Source organism: Pelophylax lessonae (genome assembly GCF_965119305.1).
Source record: "Pelophylax lessonae genome assembly, chromosome: 4".
NCBI classification, from domain to species: domain Eukaryota; kingdom Metazoa; phylum Chordata; class Amphibia; order Anura; family Ranidae; genus Pelophylax; species Pelophylax lessonae.
Window position 1 is genome coordinate 570,630,900 of NC_138771.1, and position 19,842 is coordinate 570,650,741.

General features: G+C 44.5%; 1 protein-coding gene across 1 annotated transcript in view; it reads left to right on the forward strand.

Moving 5' to 3' along the window:
* Nucleotides 1–727: 727 nt before the first annotated feature.
* AP3M2 (adaptor related protein complex 3 subunit mu 2) overlaps nt 728–19,842 on the forward strand; it is a 35,819-nt gene continuing 16,704 nt past the window's right edge. Inside the window, exons 1-3 of the mRNA XM_082256927.1 lie at nt 728–881; nt 15,878–16,197; nt 18,464–18,635. Coding sequence (XP_082113053.1) covers nt 15,925–16,197; nt 18,464–18,635 — 445 coding nt within the window. The 5' untranslated portion in view covers nt 728–881; nt 15,878–15,924. The remainder of the gene's footprint in view (nt 882–15,877; nt 16,198–18,463; nt 18,636–19,842) is intronic.

A 19,842-nucleotide genomic window follows, 5' to 3' on the forward strand; every position in this document is an offset into this window, starting at 1 on the left:
CTCAGGGCTATTCCTGCAATGGTACAACCTATCAGGGATCCGAAGCAAGCTGCAGGGATCATAGGTGTGCGCACAGGGTGTGCCAGGTGTGCCTGGGCACACCCTAATCACCACGTGAGGAGCAGATTCCCCCTGTTTAGACCCCTAAAGTTTCACCAAATCCCCCTAACGGAGCTCCTAAAAAAAACTGTAAACATTTTTTTTAAAGAAATAAAATTGTTAAAAATAATAAAAAATAAAATCTACTGACACCATCCATTGCTCTCCTGACACGGTTAGTATATATACAAATGCACACACCTGCATATGTGTTTGAGCTTTGGGGTGCACACCCTAATGCAATAGGCTGTGCACACTAATGGCAGGGATAAATGGTTACAGCAGCCTGGGCTTTCCTGGGAGACTTCTGTGCAAGTGAATCTATACCGAGAGGGCATGGACATATATGTGACAGCAATGATTAACATCTACAGGTAGACCAAAAGGGTTCATGGCTTATGTCAGGGTTCACCAAACTACGGCCCTCCAGTTGTTCAGGAACTACAATTCCCATCATGCCTAGTCATGTCTGTGAATGTCAGAGTTTTACAATGCTTCATGGAAGGTGTAGTTCTGCAATAGCCGGAGGACCATCATTTGGAGATTCCTGGCTTATATGAAGGGGTGATTGCTCAGCATCCCAGGAATAATCCATTATACATCAGAGAGAGGGACCAGAGCTGAGCACACACTGGTTCCTCCCTCTGTGACAAAGAGGCGAGCAGCAGCTGGTGTAGGGAGGAGGGAGTCAGCTGAGAGGGGAGGAAGCATCATATGATACAGAGGAAGGAGCTGTATGAGTGTGACATTGTATACCCGGGTGCAGGAATCTCCTGTGTAAGGTAAGAGATCTTCATTTCCTCTATGGCCACCATTGCATACAGATCCATCACCAACATACGCTTAACAATCTACTGCAGCGGGTGCAGCTTAGTATGGCACATCATCTGATATCCATACTGTGCTGTGCATGTATACAGCATGGCTCCTGGGCTCCATGACCTCCAGTCGCCTGTTTCTAATCATGTGCTGTGTTATACGGTTGTACATACAAGATACATGTTGTAGTACATAAGCCATTTTATTGCAATGCTTCACTCTATGACCTCTGGTCTATGCCTGGCCATTATCCGGCAACACAAAGAGCATACGTGTGTTCCTGCAGATAAAAGGAATGGTTTAGGATTACAGGCGAAACCTTGTAGATGAAGGCAGAAGGTTATCCCAATAGGGATCTCGCATATAAAGGTGGCATAGGGAGAGCTGGGGGTGTTGCCCTTGGTTACCCACATTCCACCTGTCATGTTTCCAAAGCAGGTTAGAAAATGGCAGTAACATCACATGGGTTGTTCCTGCCAACATCAGCCTGGACACAGCAAGAGTTGTAGATGCTGGTGGCAAGGATTTTAAAGCAACCGCAAAAGGGCACATGTCTTTCAGGCTGGGTTCACACGGCAGCACGGAGCGGCTCGCAGCAGAGGTCCGGTGTGTCCCCGTTCACCGTTTCAGGCCAGAATATTTGGCTGAATTTGGACCTGAAACAAGCCAGAAGATGCACAGGACCCATGTGCAATTCACACCGGAGCCGCTCCGGAGATATGTGAACTGGCTCCATAGAGAGCCAGGTCAGAATCTCCTGACATGCGAGTTCAATGCGGAGAAACCCACAGCCTAAAGTGATTGTAACGTCTTCTTTTTAAAAAAAAATAACTAAAAATAACAAACATGTCATACTTCCCTCCTCTGTGTAGTTGGTTTTGCACAGAGCAGCCAGGATCCTTCCCTTCTGGGGTCCCTCTTCTGTGCTCCTGGCTCCTCCCTCTTATCAAGTGCCCCCACAGCAAGCAGCTTACTATGGGGGCACCCAAGCCGAGCTGCAGCTCCCTGTATCCATTCAGACACGGAGCTGCCGTTCGGCTTTGCCCCTTCTCTCTCCCGATTGGTTAACTGACTTTGACACCCACAGGAGCCAATGGCGTTGCTGCTGTGGCTCAGCCAATCAGGAGGGAGAGTCCTGGACAGCCGAGAGACTCGTGAACAGAGATTAGGCGCAGGTAAATATTAGGGGGGCTGAGGGAGGCTGCTGCATGCAGAAGGCATTTTATCTTAATGCATAGAATGTATTAACCCCCCCCCCCCCGGCGGTATTCCCGAGTGTGTCTCGGGGTTAACTTTCAGTACCAAAAGCGGGACCCCAAGCCACACTCGGGATTACCCCTGAACATTACTCACCTTCCCTGCGATCCCCCGCCGTCCTCCCCATCCTCCTTACACTCTCTCCCCGCCCTGTGCACGGCCGATTGACGGCACTTGCCTTCCGGTTCCCTCCTGTGAGCGTTACAACACAGGGGGTGGAACCAGCGACAAATTCAAAAGTGTAAATGCACAAATGACATACTGTTATACAAAGCTGTGATCGGATTACACTGTATGATGCCATTTCACCACAGGATTGCATCTGGTGACTTTTCCAGTGCCCTGCCTGTGCTTTTACAGTGCTTTGTGCCTGGAAAATTGAGAACGACCATGGCGTCCAAAAAGCGTTCTTTTTGCGCAAAAGCGCTTTTAGACGAACTGAAAAACAGCGACAGCGAAACTGAGTTACTTGAAAAACTGAGCGATAGCGAATCTTGGGAAAATTCGTCATCGGGTACGGAAAGTCGCGACAGCAACAATTCTGATGTCTCTTTCTGGCACATTGCTCCGTTGGAAATTCTGAAGAATCATTTGTTATACTTCTCAAATTCCACAAGCTATGTGCCAGAAAGAGACATCAGAATTGTCGCTGTAGTCACTTTCCTAGGAAGTGGTTAAAGGAGTTGTAAAGGCCAGGGAAGGGGGTTAACATCAGGAGCAATCAAAGGGTTAAATGTGTTCCTAGGGAATGCTTGCTAACTGGGGGGGATGTGGTTGTACTGTGGAAAGGCATAGATTTGTGTTCCTGCAGAAACACAGGATCACTACCTTCTCTTCTGCTTCTCTTGAGAATGCGGGTCTCAGCAGAAATGATATGAAAATTACCACTTTCTAAGCGATTGTACGATAATCTGATCGTTAGTACACCGCTTTCAAGAGCCCATCACAACCATTTATCCGATTATTATCTGTATTTGACAGTTTTTCTCAAATGATACCAGATCAGTCGATTTTCGTTTAACCAGTTTACGACCGCCCGCCGCAGATGTACTGCCGGCAAATTGAATGTGGTATGCCAAGCTGACAGGTGGCAGTCAAACATAGTCTTTTTGGTCCGGTTCACATTAGTGCGATCACAGAGATCGCATGTAATTCGGAGCGCACTGCTCCTAAATTACATGCGATCTCTGTGCGGTGCAAATTTCAGCCATACAGTTTATATGGCTGAATTCGCACCGCAATCGCACTAAACACGCACATGACCCTTTTTTTATCCGCAGCAGAATCGGATTGCATGGTGGTTCACACTTGTGCGATCCGATTCTGTGCAAACTTGCAAATCGCACTGCGATATGAGATCTCAACTGGGGGTGTCGCTAACTTTTAATTGACTCCCCTGCGTATCGCATATGGCAGTGTGAACTGCCAGAGGTGCGGATGCGATGGGGGAACACGCTGCATATTCGCAGCGTTCCCGTATCGCACAGATGTGAATCGGGACTTAAGCCAATGGAGTTGCATCTCAACCACATGCCAAAAAAGCCTGGCCTTATTATAAATTGATTAAAAAAAAAAGGCATTCCAGATACAGCAGGCTTGTTTATCAGACCATAGGCTAGTGTCATCCTAGCCAATATGAGCAGAAATCTTCCTACTGGGGACACGGATTATAAATTCAATCCTGGCAGAGGTTCTTTCCCTTTTTACTAAGCAAAACATGTCTTGTTGCAATCGGCGTACCCTCTGGACAGATTTACCATTACTCTCAGCCTCGCAAATAAAAACCTAACAGAGGTTCTATCACTTTCCTACTTGATTCAATAAAGAAATAGATTTAGGCTTTAAATAACAAATTTATTTGAAATGAACTGTGCTGAATGCGAAAGTGACGTTTCTTATCAACATTTACTTATCTTGTGGGCCGGGCACCATCGGCTTATTGTTTACCAGTCAAACACCAGAGAACTCATTGCAAATCTATTAAAAATATTTTATTGGTAGGATATAGTTTTCACATGGCGCTTTGTTTTTTTGTTTTTTTAATTCTATGTGAAGGGTAAAAGATTGAAGTGTGGAAGAGGACCTGTCATATTACACAGTAAAGTCTACCAGTAACACAACAGTTCCGATAAATGCTGAATTCTAGGGTATGCTTTTTCTGATATGGGAAATATTAGGTCAACATAGTCTTGTAAATTAAAGCTTGTCCTTCCAGAAGATGCAATTTTATCTGATGTGCGGGTTCACTGTACAGTGCATGCTAGAAAACTCTTGACTGGGGTAATGCCCAATGTTACGGCTGCCATGACACTACCCAACTACCACCTATTTTCCTTCAACTATTTTACCCGACATAAAAAAACTTCAGACCAACACATCTTTATTTTTGGGTTTTACTGGCCATAGCAGACACTTTTATTAACCACTTTACCACTGGAGCATTTTGCTGTCTTACGTCTGGGCCACTTTTTGCGATTCGGCGCTGTGCGACTTTAACTGACAATTGCGCGGTCGTGCGACGCCATACCCAAACGAAATTTACGTCCTTTTTTTCCCACAAACAGAGCTTTCTTTTGGTGGTATTTGATCACCTGTGCGATTTTTACTTTTTGCGCTATAAACAAAAAAAGAGCGTAAATTTTGAAAAAACAACAATATTTTTCACATTTTTTTTTATATGAAATTTCAACCCAAAAAAATGTAAAAATCAAAATTTTTTTAAATTTTTGGCCAATTTGTTTGGTAAAAAAATTCACAATAAGCGTATTTTGATTGGTTTGCGCAAAAGTTATTGCGTTTACTAACAAAGGGAAAGATTTCTGTCATTTTTGGTGTTTTTTTTTTAACGCGTAATGGCGGCGATCTGCGATTTTTTTATTTTTTATTTTTTTTTTTTTGCGGGACTGCGACATTGCGGCGGACAGATCGGACCCTTGACTGACATTTTTGACACTTTTGGGGGTACCAGTGACATTACTGCAGTAATCAGTGCTATACATATGCACTGTTACTGTAAAAATGACACTGGCAGGGAAGGGGTTAATTTTATTGGAGAGGGAGGGGGTTAATGTATGCCTGGTGGGGGGGGGGGGGGGGGAGGTGACTGTGTGAGCCAGGGACAGATCGCATGTTCAGCTATGCTGAACACTCCGATCTGTCACTTGGGAGACCCGCCCGCTTGTGTTTACACAGGCGGGCGGATCTCCACACTAGATCCCCGACGATCGGGGCAGAGCAGCGGCGATCGCCGCTGCTCCTCCCCTGGCCCGACTCCCGCTGTGACTGAATACAGCGGGAGCGAGCCTCCGGCGGCGCGCAGCGCCGCCCACCAAGGGGAGTGTCTGACGACGTAGGTCTACATCGTCAGACGATAACGAGCCACTTTGCCACAGTAGTACTACGGTACTCAGTGGCAAAGTGGTTAAACAACCTTAAATATGAAATCTCTTCAATACATAATATGACATTCTTTTTCAACAGAACATAAAAAGCCTGATTTAGCTATCTGCTCTTCTAAAAGGTCTTTGGATTTTTGAAGGCACCCTTGAATGATCAACTGGCTGTATCTGGCACCAACTTGCGTCACCAGGGGCCCCCAGCCGCAATTACACCGGCTCAGGGACTAATGTTTATCCATTCTCCAGCCGATACAGCCAGCTTCACCACTTCCATATCCCTTCAGACACTTATTAGGACAGGTACACCCATACCGAAGATGGGCCCAGACCCTGGTTCTCCAAAAAACTTAACCATCCCCTGCCTTCAAAAACCTAGCGACCTCTGCCTGCTGCTATGACAACACTATTACCATCCTACTTCATAAAAGGTAACCCAATATAACCAATAAAAAAGGGGCAGGGGAGCGGGAGAAACTTGCCCCACGCTGTCCCCCTGCTAACTTATGCTACAAGCAGCACCTCCCACCAGAAGACCCCTAGGACCACACCCTGCCCCACCCTATCCTCCACCAATAAGGTAGGTCCTCCATTTTTCTTTTAGCCCTTATTATTATTATTATTAACCCTTGGTTCACTCTTGCCTGTTTTGTCAAACCCAGTCATGTAGGCCATTCGCTTATGCTGCGCCTTCAGCTGCTGGCCTGTTGCATTAGGCAGTGAACCGTGGCACCACCATATCTTGGATTATAATGAGAACAATGGGGGCAATGTTCCCTTTACCACCTGTCTCTCTGACACTAATTAGTTCCACCATGATGACACAGGGGCATAATGATCAGACCTAGTTAGCCTGATCAATAAAATCCTGTGACATAACCCTGGAACAAGACATTATGTGCAGTGTACCACGGTGAGGTCATTGTATTAGAAACAATTAATTAAAGCATATCTCTATATAAAATGTTTTTTTTTTTTTTTTTTTTTTTGTTATTAGATATGGTAGGGAAGTGTTTGAACCCCTTGTGTTTATTGCCCAAATACTGTATGTAAAAAGCAGCGAACGGCCCCACACCAATGGTCAATGAGTGCAAAAAAAGTTTTTTTTTTTTTTTTTTTTTTTTTTTAAGAATTAGTAAAAAAAAGAAAACCTACATGTTTCAGAGTTTAGATACGGTATTCCCCCTTCATCAGAGCCTATGTATTTGGTAACCCCAAAAATGTTTGCAATCAATTGAATTGTCTTAATAGCTGTAAAAAAAAAAAAAAAATGTTCGTGCAGCCCCCTTATTTCACTAATATTTTATCTAATAAAAAAAAAAACCTTTAGACTTTTTGACCAATGGCTTGGCTTCCTTACTGCTTCTTTTAGTATACTGTATTTGGACTTCTCCCAGACCCCCTTCTTCTTGGGGTGCTCAGGTATACACTATACTACCAAACACACACACACATGAACTTTAATGGCATCCCAGCCTTAGTCTGTAGGGCTCAATATTGAGTTGGCCCATTCTTTGCAGCTATAACAGCTTCAACTCTTCTTGGAAGGCTGTCCACAAAGTTTAGGAGTGTGTCTATGGGAATGTTTGACCATTCTTCCAGAAGCACATTTGTGAAGTCAGGCACTGATGTTGGACGAGAAGGCCTGTGCTCTAATTCATCACAAAGGGGTTCAATTGGGTTGAGGTCAGGACTCTGTGCAGGCCAGTCAAGCTCCTCCACCCCAAACTCGCTCATCCATGTCTTTTATGGACCTTGCTTTGTGCACTGGTGCGCAGTTATGTTGGAACAGGAAGGGCCATCCTCAAACGGTTCTCACAAAGTTGGGAATGTGAAATTGTTCAAAATGTCTTGGTATGCCAGCGCTTTTAGATTTCCTTTCACTGGAACGAAGGGGCCAAGCCCAACCCCTGAAAAACAACCCCACACCATAATCCCCCCTTCACCAAATGATTTGGACCAGTGCACAATGCAAGGTCCATAAAGACACGGATGAGCGAGTTTGGGGTGGAGGAACTTGACTGGCCTGCACAGAGTCCTGACCTCAACCGGATAGAACACCTTTGGAATGAATTAGAGCAGAGACTGCGAGCCAGGCCTTCTCGTCCAACATCAGTGCCTGACCTCACAAATGCGCTTCTGGAATAAAGGTCAAACACTCCCATGGACACACTACTAAACTTTGTGGACAGCCTTCCCAGAAAAGTTGAAGCTGTTATAGCTGCAAAGGGTGGGCCAACTCAATATTCAACACTACAGACTAAACCATTAAAGTTCATGTGCCAGTAAAGGCAGGTGTCCCAATACTTTTGGTAATATAGTGTATGGAAGGATCCTCCCTGAAGTGATTCAGCTTGATCAATGAGAGAGTCAGTCACAACACTGGATATTATTAAGAGATTTAGAGAATCCTATGCATGTACCCAAAGTATTTATTGCTGTCTGTGTCACCGCTGGGGAGATTGACCATCTCTATTTGTCCTAGTGACCACGGTCACCAAAACGGAAAGGGAAAGGAAATCCAAAATTTTTTGGATGTAATGGAACAGAAGTTAAAGCGGAGTTCTGGCCTATTTTTGCAACTTTAGTGATTCCTGGAGTGCTCGCTATGCTGATCAACAATTGGGCATTTTCAATTTTTTTTGGGGGTCCCTTACCTTATTTTCAGGGCATTTTTTATTGTACTTCCTCCTTCTCCCCCCCTCTGTGGCCACGGCCACCGACATCACTTCCGCCTTTGCATTGCATCCTGGGAGCTGTTTGTCATCACTCCCAGGAGGCTGGAATCAGGAAGAACTCCCAGAACACTCCCTGGAATCAGGAAGAAGGACAGAGCAGATTACACTGCGGCTTCAGATGCCCACGTCTAAGATGGCCGCGCCCAGACAGCGTTTTTAAAAGTAAGATTTTGACTAAAATCCAATACTGTACACCTTGTAAGTATGAGAATAGCGGTTCTGTAAAGGGCGATGGATTAGTATTATCGGGGTATTTTTAGTTAAAAAAGGTATTTGAGGCTGGAACTCCGCTTTAAAGGGAAATCTTCCTTTGGTGACAGCTGTGTCACAGGGCTATGTCCTTATTTTCTGTTGTGTCTCTCAGGAAGTGAAGAAAATTCTCCCCCCATTAGAACACAGGAAGCAAAAAAAAAAAAAAACTCCATTATAAAAAAAAAATAATAATAATGGGGTTGGTTTGGAGATGCACTTTAAAAAGCGAGCATAGGCCTTTATACTGGACATACAGCAAAGGAGCAAACTCTGGATGCTCCTAGGCAGTTGAAATCTTGGGGTTTCTGTAGGTTTTTGTGCATGCGCTGTTAGTAGTGGGATAACATTGAACTAGTGAGCATGTTGGCTGCTAGATGCAGATGACCATTACTACTGTGCATTACACGTACTAAGCTGCACCAAAGTTTTTACAACCTGACAGCTGAAAGAAGATGAGCTTTTAGGTGACAGACTAATGTAAATGTGATGCCTATGGTTAATGTACACTTTGCTAGATTTTAAGTGGTTATACTAGGATGATACCTGCATCACCCTGCTACTGTTTTTTTGAGCTGATGGTGGGCTAGTTAGCTGCTAGGATTGCTTTTGCAAGCAGCGGGCGGGGACGTCTTATCCCCCCACCTTGCGTGGCTACATTAGGCTGTCCCATCCCCCCAATCGACCTTCTGTCGTCTAATCATAGAGGTGAACAAAGTCCGGAATAGCTTTGATCACCTCTATGGTGCAGGAACCTGGAAGCAATGAGCTTACATCACTTCCAGTTTCCCTGGAAGTAAACCGCGTTGTTTTTACCCGCTTGATGACCGCTGCATGACTATTTACTGCGGCGGTCGGCCCCTCACAGGCAGAGCGACGTAGTACTACGTCGCTAGCCTGTGAGGGTCTAGGGAGCGAGCGCGCGCCCCCGCGCGGTCACGGACCCCCCCCCCCACCGCGCGTGTGACCGGTGGACCCGATGTCCACCGGTCACTCTGCGATCGTCGGTGCAGAGGGAGAAAGGCAGGCGGCTGATGTAAACAAGCCGCCTGTCATTCTCCCCTGTGTAGAAACAGTGACCATACGGTTCTACTATGTAGGACCGTTGATCACTGTTCCTACACCTCAAGCCACAGCCAATCACAGTTAGAATCTCGCCCCTAGGGACACACACCACCCCTCCCTCTCAGAAAAAGTTAACCCCTTCAATGCCAGTGTAATTTTATAGTAACAGTGCATATGTATAGCACTGATTACTGTAGAAATGTCACTGGTAACCCCAAAAGTGTCAAAAATGTCAGTCAAGGGTCCGATCTGTCCGGCACAATGTCGCAGTACCGCAAAAAAAATCGCAGATCGCCGCCATTACGCGTTAAAAAAAACAACAAAAATGACAAAAAATTTTCCCTTTGTTAGTAAACGTGATAACTTTTGCGCAAACCAATCAAAATACGCTTTTTGCGATTTTTTTTTTTTTTTTTTTTTTTTTTACCAAACATATGTAGCATAAAACAAATTGGCCGAAAATGTTAAAAAAAATTAGATTTTTACATTTTTTTGGGGGAATTTCATATAAAAAAATGTGAAAAATATTGTTATTTTTGCAAAATTGACGCTCTTTTTTTTGTTTATAGCGCATGATCAAAAAATCGCACAGGTGATCAAATACCACCAAAAGAAAGCTCTGTTTTTGGGAAAAAAGGACGTCAAATTCGTTTAGGTACAGCGTTGCACGACCGCGCAATTGTCCGTTAAAGTCACGCAGTGCCGAATCGCAAAATAGGCCCTGGTTAGGAAGGGGGTAAAATCTTCTGGGGCTTAAGTGGTTAAAAGAGAATTATGGGAATTGGGGGGGGGGGGGGTTGGAGAATCCTACTTGCATCTGTCCCCCGCTGGCTCTAACACTGAGAACCAAGCGATCAATTCCTGCAGATCACTCGGTTCTCAGAGCTCCCCCAGCAGAGAGCTGGTGACTGTCAGTCACTGCTCTCTGCTCTGCCCCACCCCGCTCACTGGAGTGTGGGGCTGTGGAGGGGGCAGGAGTGGCCGGCTCAGGCTCTCAGCGGCTTGCTGAGAGGCTGAGTCGGGTGGCGGTCCAGGCATGTGGGGAGAACCCCCCCCCCCCCAACCTCAGTGTCCCAATCTTGCCCGAGCCTGGACCGGCTCTGTACTGTCTGCAAACAGCAGACTTCAGCCCGTTGTCTGCTGAAAATGCTTCACAGGAGTGCAAAACTAACTGCACTCCTGTGATCCACAGAAGTACAGCCAAACGAGCTTTGGCTGTACTTCTCCTTTTAAAATGAAAAGCATTCTGTTTGATTACTTACGCTTTTATTGAGGCTTGCTGACCAGGAAATGTTACAGTAACATATGTTATGCCTAATATGTTGTTACATTGTTTCTTTTTTTTTTTTCAAGGGTTAAGGGTTTCTCCACCCCCCCCCTTTTTCTTTCCTTCCCATGAAGATGGAATGGCTTGTTGTCACCTACTCTCTACTTTGTACCCTCCCTCCCCTTTTGTCCTTTTTTTGTCATCCTCTCCTCCTCCCCTTGCCCCTCCCTTTCCTTTCCCTCCTCCCTCATCCCCTCGCACATTCCCCTCCGATGTTTACATAGATTCATTATGGCTCCTCACTTTTAGCCTGAGTTCAGGGCCGGTGCAAGGATTTTTGCCGCCCTAGGCAAAATAAAAATTGCCGCCCCCCCCCCCCCCCCATATGACCTACCTTCACTACATCAGCCAAGAGCCAGAAGATCTCTGCATTACGCAAGTGTGAGCGCAGTGGTTGATGTAGTGAGGTGGGAAGCAGTTTAAAGGAACACTGATGGGGGGTAATTTCTGCTGTGACCTGTGTACAGTCCCCACCAACCTCAGCTTCTCCTCCCGGTTGGTGGTTGGTAATAATGCAGCTTCACCGCCATCCATGTGAATAAGGTCATGGAGACAGCCAATCACAGATCACCATCAGTCAGACGAGGTCAGCATTTGGGTAGACGGGGACACTGTCCATTATACACAGCCCCCCCATATCACACAATACAGCCCCCCCCCCCATATAATACAGCACACCTCCCATATCACACAATACAGCCTACACAAAACAACCTCCCCATATCATACAATACAGCCCCTCCATATCATACAATACAGCCCCCCCATGATACAATGCAGCCCCTTCAATATGATACAATGCAGCCCCCTCCATATGATATATGGAAGGGGCTGCATTGTATGATATGGAGGGGGCTGCATTGTATGATATGGAGGGGGCTGCATTGTATGATATGGAAGGGGCTGCATTGTATCATATGGAGGGGGCTGTATTGTATGATATGGAAGGGGCTGCATTGTATCATATGGAGGGGGCTGCATTGTATCATGGGGGGGGGCTGTATTGTATGATATAGAGGGGGCTGCTATGATACAATGCAGCCCCCTCCATATGATACAATGCAGCCCCCTCCATATGATACAATGCAGCCCCCTCCATATGATACAATGCAGCCCCCTCCATATGATACAATGCAGCCCCCCCATGATACAATGCAGGCAGCCCCCTCCATATCATACAATACAGCCCCCCCCATGATACAATGCAGGCAGCCCCCTCCATATCATACAATACAGCCCCCCCCCATGACACAATGCAGGCAGCCCCCTCCATATCATACAATACAGCCCCCCCCCCCATGATACAATGCAGGCAGCCCCCTCCATATCATACAATACAGCCCCCCCCCATGATACAATGCAGGCAGCCCCCTCCATATCATACAATACAGCCCCCCCCCCATGATACAATGCAGGCAGCCCCCTCTATATCATACAATACAGCCCCCCCCCCATGATACAATGCAGGCAGCCCCCTCCATATCATACAATACAGCCCCCCCATGATACAATGCAGGCAGCCCCCTCTATATCATACAATACAGCCCCCCCCCCCATGATACAATGCAGGCAGCCCCTCCATATCATACAATACAGCCCCCCCATGATACAATGCAGGCAGCCCCCTCTATATCATACAATACAGCCCCCCCCCCCATGATACAATGCAGGCAGCCCCCTCCATATCATACAATACAGCCCCCCCCCTCCATGATACAATGCAGGCAGCCCCCTTTATATCATACAATACAGCCCCCCCCCATGATACAATGCAGGCAGCCCCCTCCATATCATACAATACAGCCCCCCCCCCCCCATGATACAATGCAGGCAGCCCCCTCCATATCATACAATACAGCCCCCCCCTCCATGATACAATGCAGGCAGCCCCCTCTATATCATACAATACAGCCCCCCCCCCCATGATACAATGCAGGCAGCCCCCTCCATATCATACAATACAGCCCCCCCCCTCCATGATACAATGCAGGCAGCCCCCTCTATATCATACAATACAGCCCCCCCCCATGATACAATGCAGGCAGCCCCCTCCATATCATACAATACAGCCCCCCCCCTCCATGATACAATGCAGGCAGCCCCCTCTATATCATACAATACAGCCCCCCCCCATGATACAATGCAGGCAGCCCCCTCCATATCATACAATACAGCCCCCCCCCCTCCATGATACAATGCAGGCAGCCCCCTCCATATCATACAATACAGCCCCCCCCATGATACAATGCAGGCAGCCCCCTCCATATCATACAATACAGCCCCCCCCCTCCATGATACAATGCAGGCAGCCCCCTCTATATCATACAATACAGCCCCCCCCCCCATGATACAATGCAGGCAGCCCCCTCCATATCATACAATACAGCCCCCCCCCCCAATATCATACAATGCAGCCCCCCATGTATGAAGAGTGAGGCCAGTGTCCGGGTGGGGGAGTGTACTGTGTTGTCTGTGTGAGGGGTGGGAGAGGACGGGACACACATCATCTCACCTTGCATGCTGTCCTCGGCATGTGATGGGGGATGGGAGACTGTCCGGTGTCCAGCAATCTGCTTCTGCCAGAAGTTGAACACGGAGCAGAGGGGGGGGGGCGTCTGGAGAGGCACAAGCCCAGCTCCCTGAGTGTGATTGGAGATCGGCTCCTGATCTTCTTCAAGCAGAAATCAGCTGGAGGGGCGGAGACCGGAGGGCAGTGAGCGCCGAGCTGGATCCCCAGGATTCTATGGAGGGCACTTCTGGCGCCCCGACTATTCTAATGTGCGCTCTAGACAAGTGGTGTGTGCTGCCTGGGGCTCGCTTGCTGTAGCGCTCAGGCGGCACAGCATGAGGAGTGCCACACCGGCCGGTCCACTACTGATTCGGGGTGCAGAATGGCGGCGCCCCCTGTTAAGCTGCGCCCTAGGCAGCTGCCTTAGTCGCCTTACTGGTAGCGCCGGCCCTGCCTGAGTTGAAAGCTCACTGGTGCTCCTTGTACTTTTTTTTTTTTGTCCTGTATGTGGGAATGTCTGTATTCACACTATTTTTTCTTACTGCTTTATACCTTCAAATTAAAAAAATAAATAAAATAAAAACACATTTGGTCACACCGGTCTTGGTATGATCAAATACTTTTAAGGGCAGAGGAGGGATCTAGGGTCTTATAGACCCCAGATCTCTCCATAAAGAGTACTGGTCACATGCCTTTTTCTGTCACATAGGATGTTTACATTCTTTGTGACCGCAATAAATGTGATAAAAAAATGTAAAGTGACAGTGTAAAATTAAAAAAAAAAACAATGCTACCAGAGAGCTTTACCGCTGCAGATTAGGGCTCCACTGATCAGATCCAGATCCTAAAAATAAATACAAATATTCACTCTCCAGATTAATCACCAGGATGCAAAACGTCAGATGATCTGGATGACATTTGTGTTTACTGCACAAGCAAGAAATGCTCATGAGAAAATGTTTGCAATGACAAACCTGTGAAAAAAAAGTTGCTGTCATGCTATTTTATGCTTTGACAACCCAACTTAACCTTCTCTTATTGTTACACCGATAGTTTTTGCAAACTGTAATTTTTCATCCTTTGTGCTTTGCTATATAGCATCAAAAAGAGAGTAAAGCTCTTCTAAAGTGAAGTGCATACGTTCATTTTGAGCTTTACTGATCTGCCATGTTATGAAAAATAACGCTAATGTCATAGCATTTTAGTCAGCAGACATGATTGAGTATATTTTCAGGTAAATATATGGGGTGCACTAAGGCGGTGTTGGTAAAAATGAGAAAAATGCATTATTTTTTTTTTTTACATTTTTTTTTTTTTCCAAAACCAAGAAACACAAATATAAGTATTCAAATTTGCTGCCAAACTAAGGCATATCCGTCATGAAGAAAAAAAAAAAAAATAATAATATAGTAATAATAATATTTAGTAAAATAATAATAATTTAGTAAAAATAATAATATAGAACATTAGACTATGAACTACAAAACCCTCATAAGATATAATGTGTGGAATAGAGAGACCTCTCCAAATGAAATAAATGATCTGGTAATGAAGTGGTTAAGAGGATCGTCTCGCCCACTTATGATCTTACTTCAAAGATATGCTGAGTAAAATTAGAAAGTTTGGTGTTCCAAGTGATACTTTTTTTATTGGCTAACGCAGAAAACCGAAAAGTTATGCAAGTTTTGTCAGGCACGCCTGATGAAGAAATCGAATGTGTTATGAAACTTTGCATTTTTCGTCTTCTTGGAGTTGGCCAGTAATTCCTTTAACTCTAAACATTCTGCCTTCTTCAGTGATAAACAGACTACCATACACTGTTGCTGCTCAGTAACGCTGTACACGTGCCAAAATGGTTATGTTACGTTCCCTTGGATAGTAGGAACCTTTTTGAAACTTCTTCCGTGGGTGAACTTTTAGGAATGTGTACGCGGAAACCTCTCCAGGATGTTTATATAAGAATTATTGTAGACAGCCTTGGAAGCAAATACTGTTTACATTTTGTGTGTTCTGATTAATAAAGGGAACGTGTAAATAGTATAAAAACTTTTACAGTACCAATAAAATAGGCACGAGAGCATTTTTCACCAAAGTAATCATATGACCACAGGAGGACCAGCAATGGGCTCTAGAGGGGTTTCCAGGCTCGGGGGTTTAGGGGCGTTTGCCCTGCACTGAGGAAGATCTATGGGTCTCAGCACATTACTGCTGTATGTGTTTCCTATGAGTGGGATCATTTGTAGCCTTCCCAGGATTAGGAACTACATGGGCTCCCAGTGCAGCCATGTGCCATCATGGCACATGGCTTACCAATGCCTCACCAATGATGATTTCATTGGTGCACTTGGGCCCATGAGAGAGAGCTTGGTTTGAATATGACAAAGTTTAAAGGCTATGTGTTTTCTTTTTTTTCTTCTAGGGCCAGCACCAAGAAGATCATCCATTTCCCTCTTCCCACCACCAGCTATGATCCACAGCCTGTTCCTCATCAACCCTTCCGGGGATATCTTCCTGGAGAAACACTGGAAAAGCGTGGTGTCGCGATCGGTTTGTGACTACTTTTTTGAGGCACAAGAAAGGGCATCTGATCCGGAGAATGTGCCACCCATCATCCAGACTCCCCATCATTACCTGCTCAGTGTTTACAGGCATTCCATATTTTTTGTAGCTGTCATACAGACTGAGGTGCCTCCGCTGTTTGCTATTGAGTTTCTTCACCGAGTGGTGGACACATTCCAGGTGAGACCTTACAATAGCTGTTGCCTTTTATACCTGGAAGTGCCCCAGAGAATAAGTGTTCTTACATACGTCAAAATGTGCGATATCCTTGTCCAGTATGCAATATGCATGAAAGGGCAACATGAGTTGCTATGGGCAAAGAGAACTGTTCTTCCTTCAGATGCTTTTGTTATAAACTAAATTAATTTGTTCTGCTTCAGTTATGAGCAGAAACTATTGATTACACATATTTAGGACTTTTTCAGGCCTACTGGCTAATCCGTGCACTTGGTGTTATTGTTACTTAGGGCTAAGATGTGTAGCTAAGGGGCGGTAAAATCAGGCTGTTGAATTTTACTGCCCCTGACCACCTACCCGAACAATGACATGCAACTGTGCAGGGCTGTGCGCATAGGAAAATGTAACCCCTCTGTGGATTACTGCCCACTGAATGCACCCATTCAGTTAATGGGTGTTGTACAACCACCCTGCATTGCACACCATTGTGGCATGGTGGTTCAGCCTTTTGAGGGTTAAAACCGACATTGAGGAGACCACATTTTGCCTCCTAACCACCTGTAAACCACCCTCTGAAAAGCAATCCACAACTTTTCAGAGGGGCAGCCGCACAACTGAATGAGCCCTAAGAAGATCCTGTCACCAGATCATTTATTTCAACAATAATCTTTCCATAAGATATTTTATTTATTTATTACAGGTACTTATTGTACATGCACATCAGTCCCTGCCCTTGAGGTCCTAACAATCTAAGGTCCCTAACTTACATTGATACACTAGGGCCAGTTTAGACAGGAGCCAATAAACCTACCAGCATGTCTTTAGTGTGGGAGGAAACTGGAATACCCGGAGGAAACCCATGCAAACTCCAGGCAGGTAGTGTTGTGGTTGGTATTCAAACTGGCATGTACATTTATGAAAGTTAAATGCCTCCCTTGTGTAGACATTCAAAAGGTTTGAAATTGCTACTGCTCAGGACTATCTTGGATGTGTTGTCAGCAGCCACAGCAGACGCAGAGTTTTCACTGGAAATGAGAAGTAAGAAAATATTACTTTGTAGTATTCTCCTTCGCTTCCCCTGTTACTCATTACATTTACTATCTACTTACTAGAAATTCAACTACTGATTGGTTGCCACAGGCAGCAAAATTATTTTCCTTTTCTTCGGTTTTAAAAAATGAGATGTGCTGCATCTGCAATCAGCATTTGGAATAAACATACCCATAAGAAAGCAATTGTTTATAGCATTTAAAACCTAAGCACCTTAGGACGACGCCAATTGTAATATACAATACCACCTATCAATAACCACGGCCCATTTAAATGTGATAAAACACCACAAACCAATTTGATTCAAATAAAAGTAGGGGGCTGTTATACAATTTAAAATAAATTATATAAATCAATCTCCCCCCCGATTAGCAACATCCATGTGCTAAATGAAAAAAAAGTTATACATAAGTTATTAAACGCCGCACAACCTATTATTTGCTATAGATATGCATAAATAGCACAATAAAACAATTATTAACAAACAAAAGTGCCAGTTGCCTCCTAGGACGAGATCATTAACCCATGCACTGTGTATAAGTACAAAAAATAAACCTATATAAAATAACTACAACACAAAAATCTATATCGGGGAGTCCCCCAAAAAATATGGATAATAAATCCTCTGTATATAGTGACAGTCTGCTACAAATAGTGATGGTTTCTGTGACCATATATCCATACTCGTGCATTATAGGTGCTTTCTCCAAAAAAACAAAGTGCTCCACCACGTGCAGAAGCACAACGCACTCACCCGAGTTCCCAGGGACCATAACGCGTCCTATGACAGATGTATCTTAATACATGATTAATGAACTTACTTTTAGCGGATTGTCACTATATACAGTAGATTTATTATCCATATTTGTTTTGGGGGACTCCCTGATATCGATTTTTGTGTTGCAATTTATATATACGTTTTTTTTTTTGCACTTCTACACAGCGCATGTGTTAATGACCTCGTCATATTTTAATAATTGTGTTTTATTGTGTTATTTATGCATATCTATAGCCCATGATAATAGGTTGTGCAGAGTATAATAACTTGTGTATAACTTTTTTTCATTTCACAAATGGATGTTAATGGGGGGGAGGATGGATTTGAATATTTTATTTTAATTGTATAACAGCGCCTTACTTATGTTTTATAGCATTTGAATTGTCTGGTCATCTAAATGTATATTTGCGCTCAATTTGTTTTTTTTTTTTGTTTTTTTAGGATTATTTTGGTTCATGCTCAGAAATTGTCATCAAGGAGAATGTTGTGGTTGTCTATGAAGTTCTTGAGGAGATGCTGGATAATGGATTCCCTCTTGCCACTGAATCAAATATACTGAAGGAGCTTATTAAACCTCCCACTATACTCCGCAGTGTGGTGAACACAATCACAGGTACTAAGCATTGTCTTGTATTTTTAAAGTATAACTAAAGACAAAACCCCCTATTTTTTTTTAAGTTTTGGATAGAGTGGAGAGGGATTGGAACGCTTGTCAGTTTTTATTGCTGTCTGTGCCCCCGTTAAAGAGTCAGTCAGTCTCTCCCTCTCCTGTTTATCATGATCATTCAAAGTAAAAGAAAATGACACATTTTGGGTTGCTCCAGAAAGTATTAGAAGGGAAATCTTCACACAGGGACACTAGTTCTGGTGACCTGGGAGGCCCCAAGAATTCCCTTAATTTACAGAGATTTCCTTTCACTTCTGGTTTGGCTATGGGACAGGAAGTGAAGGGAAATCTCCGCAATAGGACACAGATAGCAAAAAAATAAAAAATGTGCTTTATCCAAAGCAAAAATGAAAAAAGTTTTGCCTATAGTTCTACTTTAAGCAGTTGTTCTCCGAATCATTGGTATGTTTTCATGGAATTGGGTTTCTTCCCCATCAGATCCTTTCTGCTGTCTTTGATCTAATGGGAAGTTGGAAACATATCTCCAGCTGCTACACATAATTGCTTGTGCTCAGTGTTTCAGCCAAGCCCATGTTGCCAATGACCTAAGGTCTTTCTACAGTGCCTTGCGAAAGTATTCGGCCCCCTTGAACTTTGCGACCTTTTGCCACATTTCAGGCTTCAAACATAAAGATATAAAACTGTAATTTTTTGTGAAGAATCAACAGCAAGTGGGACACAATCATGAAGTGGAACGAAATTTATTGGATATTTCAAACTTTGTTAACAAATAAAAACCTGAAAAATTGGGCGTGCAAAATTATTCAGCCCCCTTAAGTTAATACTTTGTAGCGCCACCTTTTGCTGCGATTACAGCTGTAAGTTGCTTGGGGTATGTCTCTATCAGTTTTGCACATCGAGAGACTGAAATTTTTGCCCATTCCTTCTTGCAAAACAGCTCGAGCTCAGTGAGGTTGGATGGAGAGCGTTTGTGAACAGCAGTTTTCAGTTCTTTCCACTCATTCTCGATTGGATTCAGGTCTGGACTTTAAATTGGCCATTCTAACACCTGCATATGTTTATTTGTGAACCATTCCATTGTGGATTTTGCTTTATGTTTTGGATCATTGTCTTGTTGGAAGACAAATCTCCGTCCCAGTCTCAGGTCTTTTGCAGACTCCATCAGGTTTTCTTCCAGAATAGTCCTGTATTT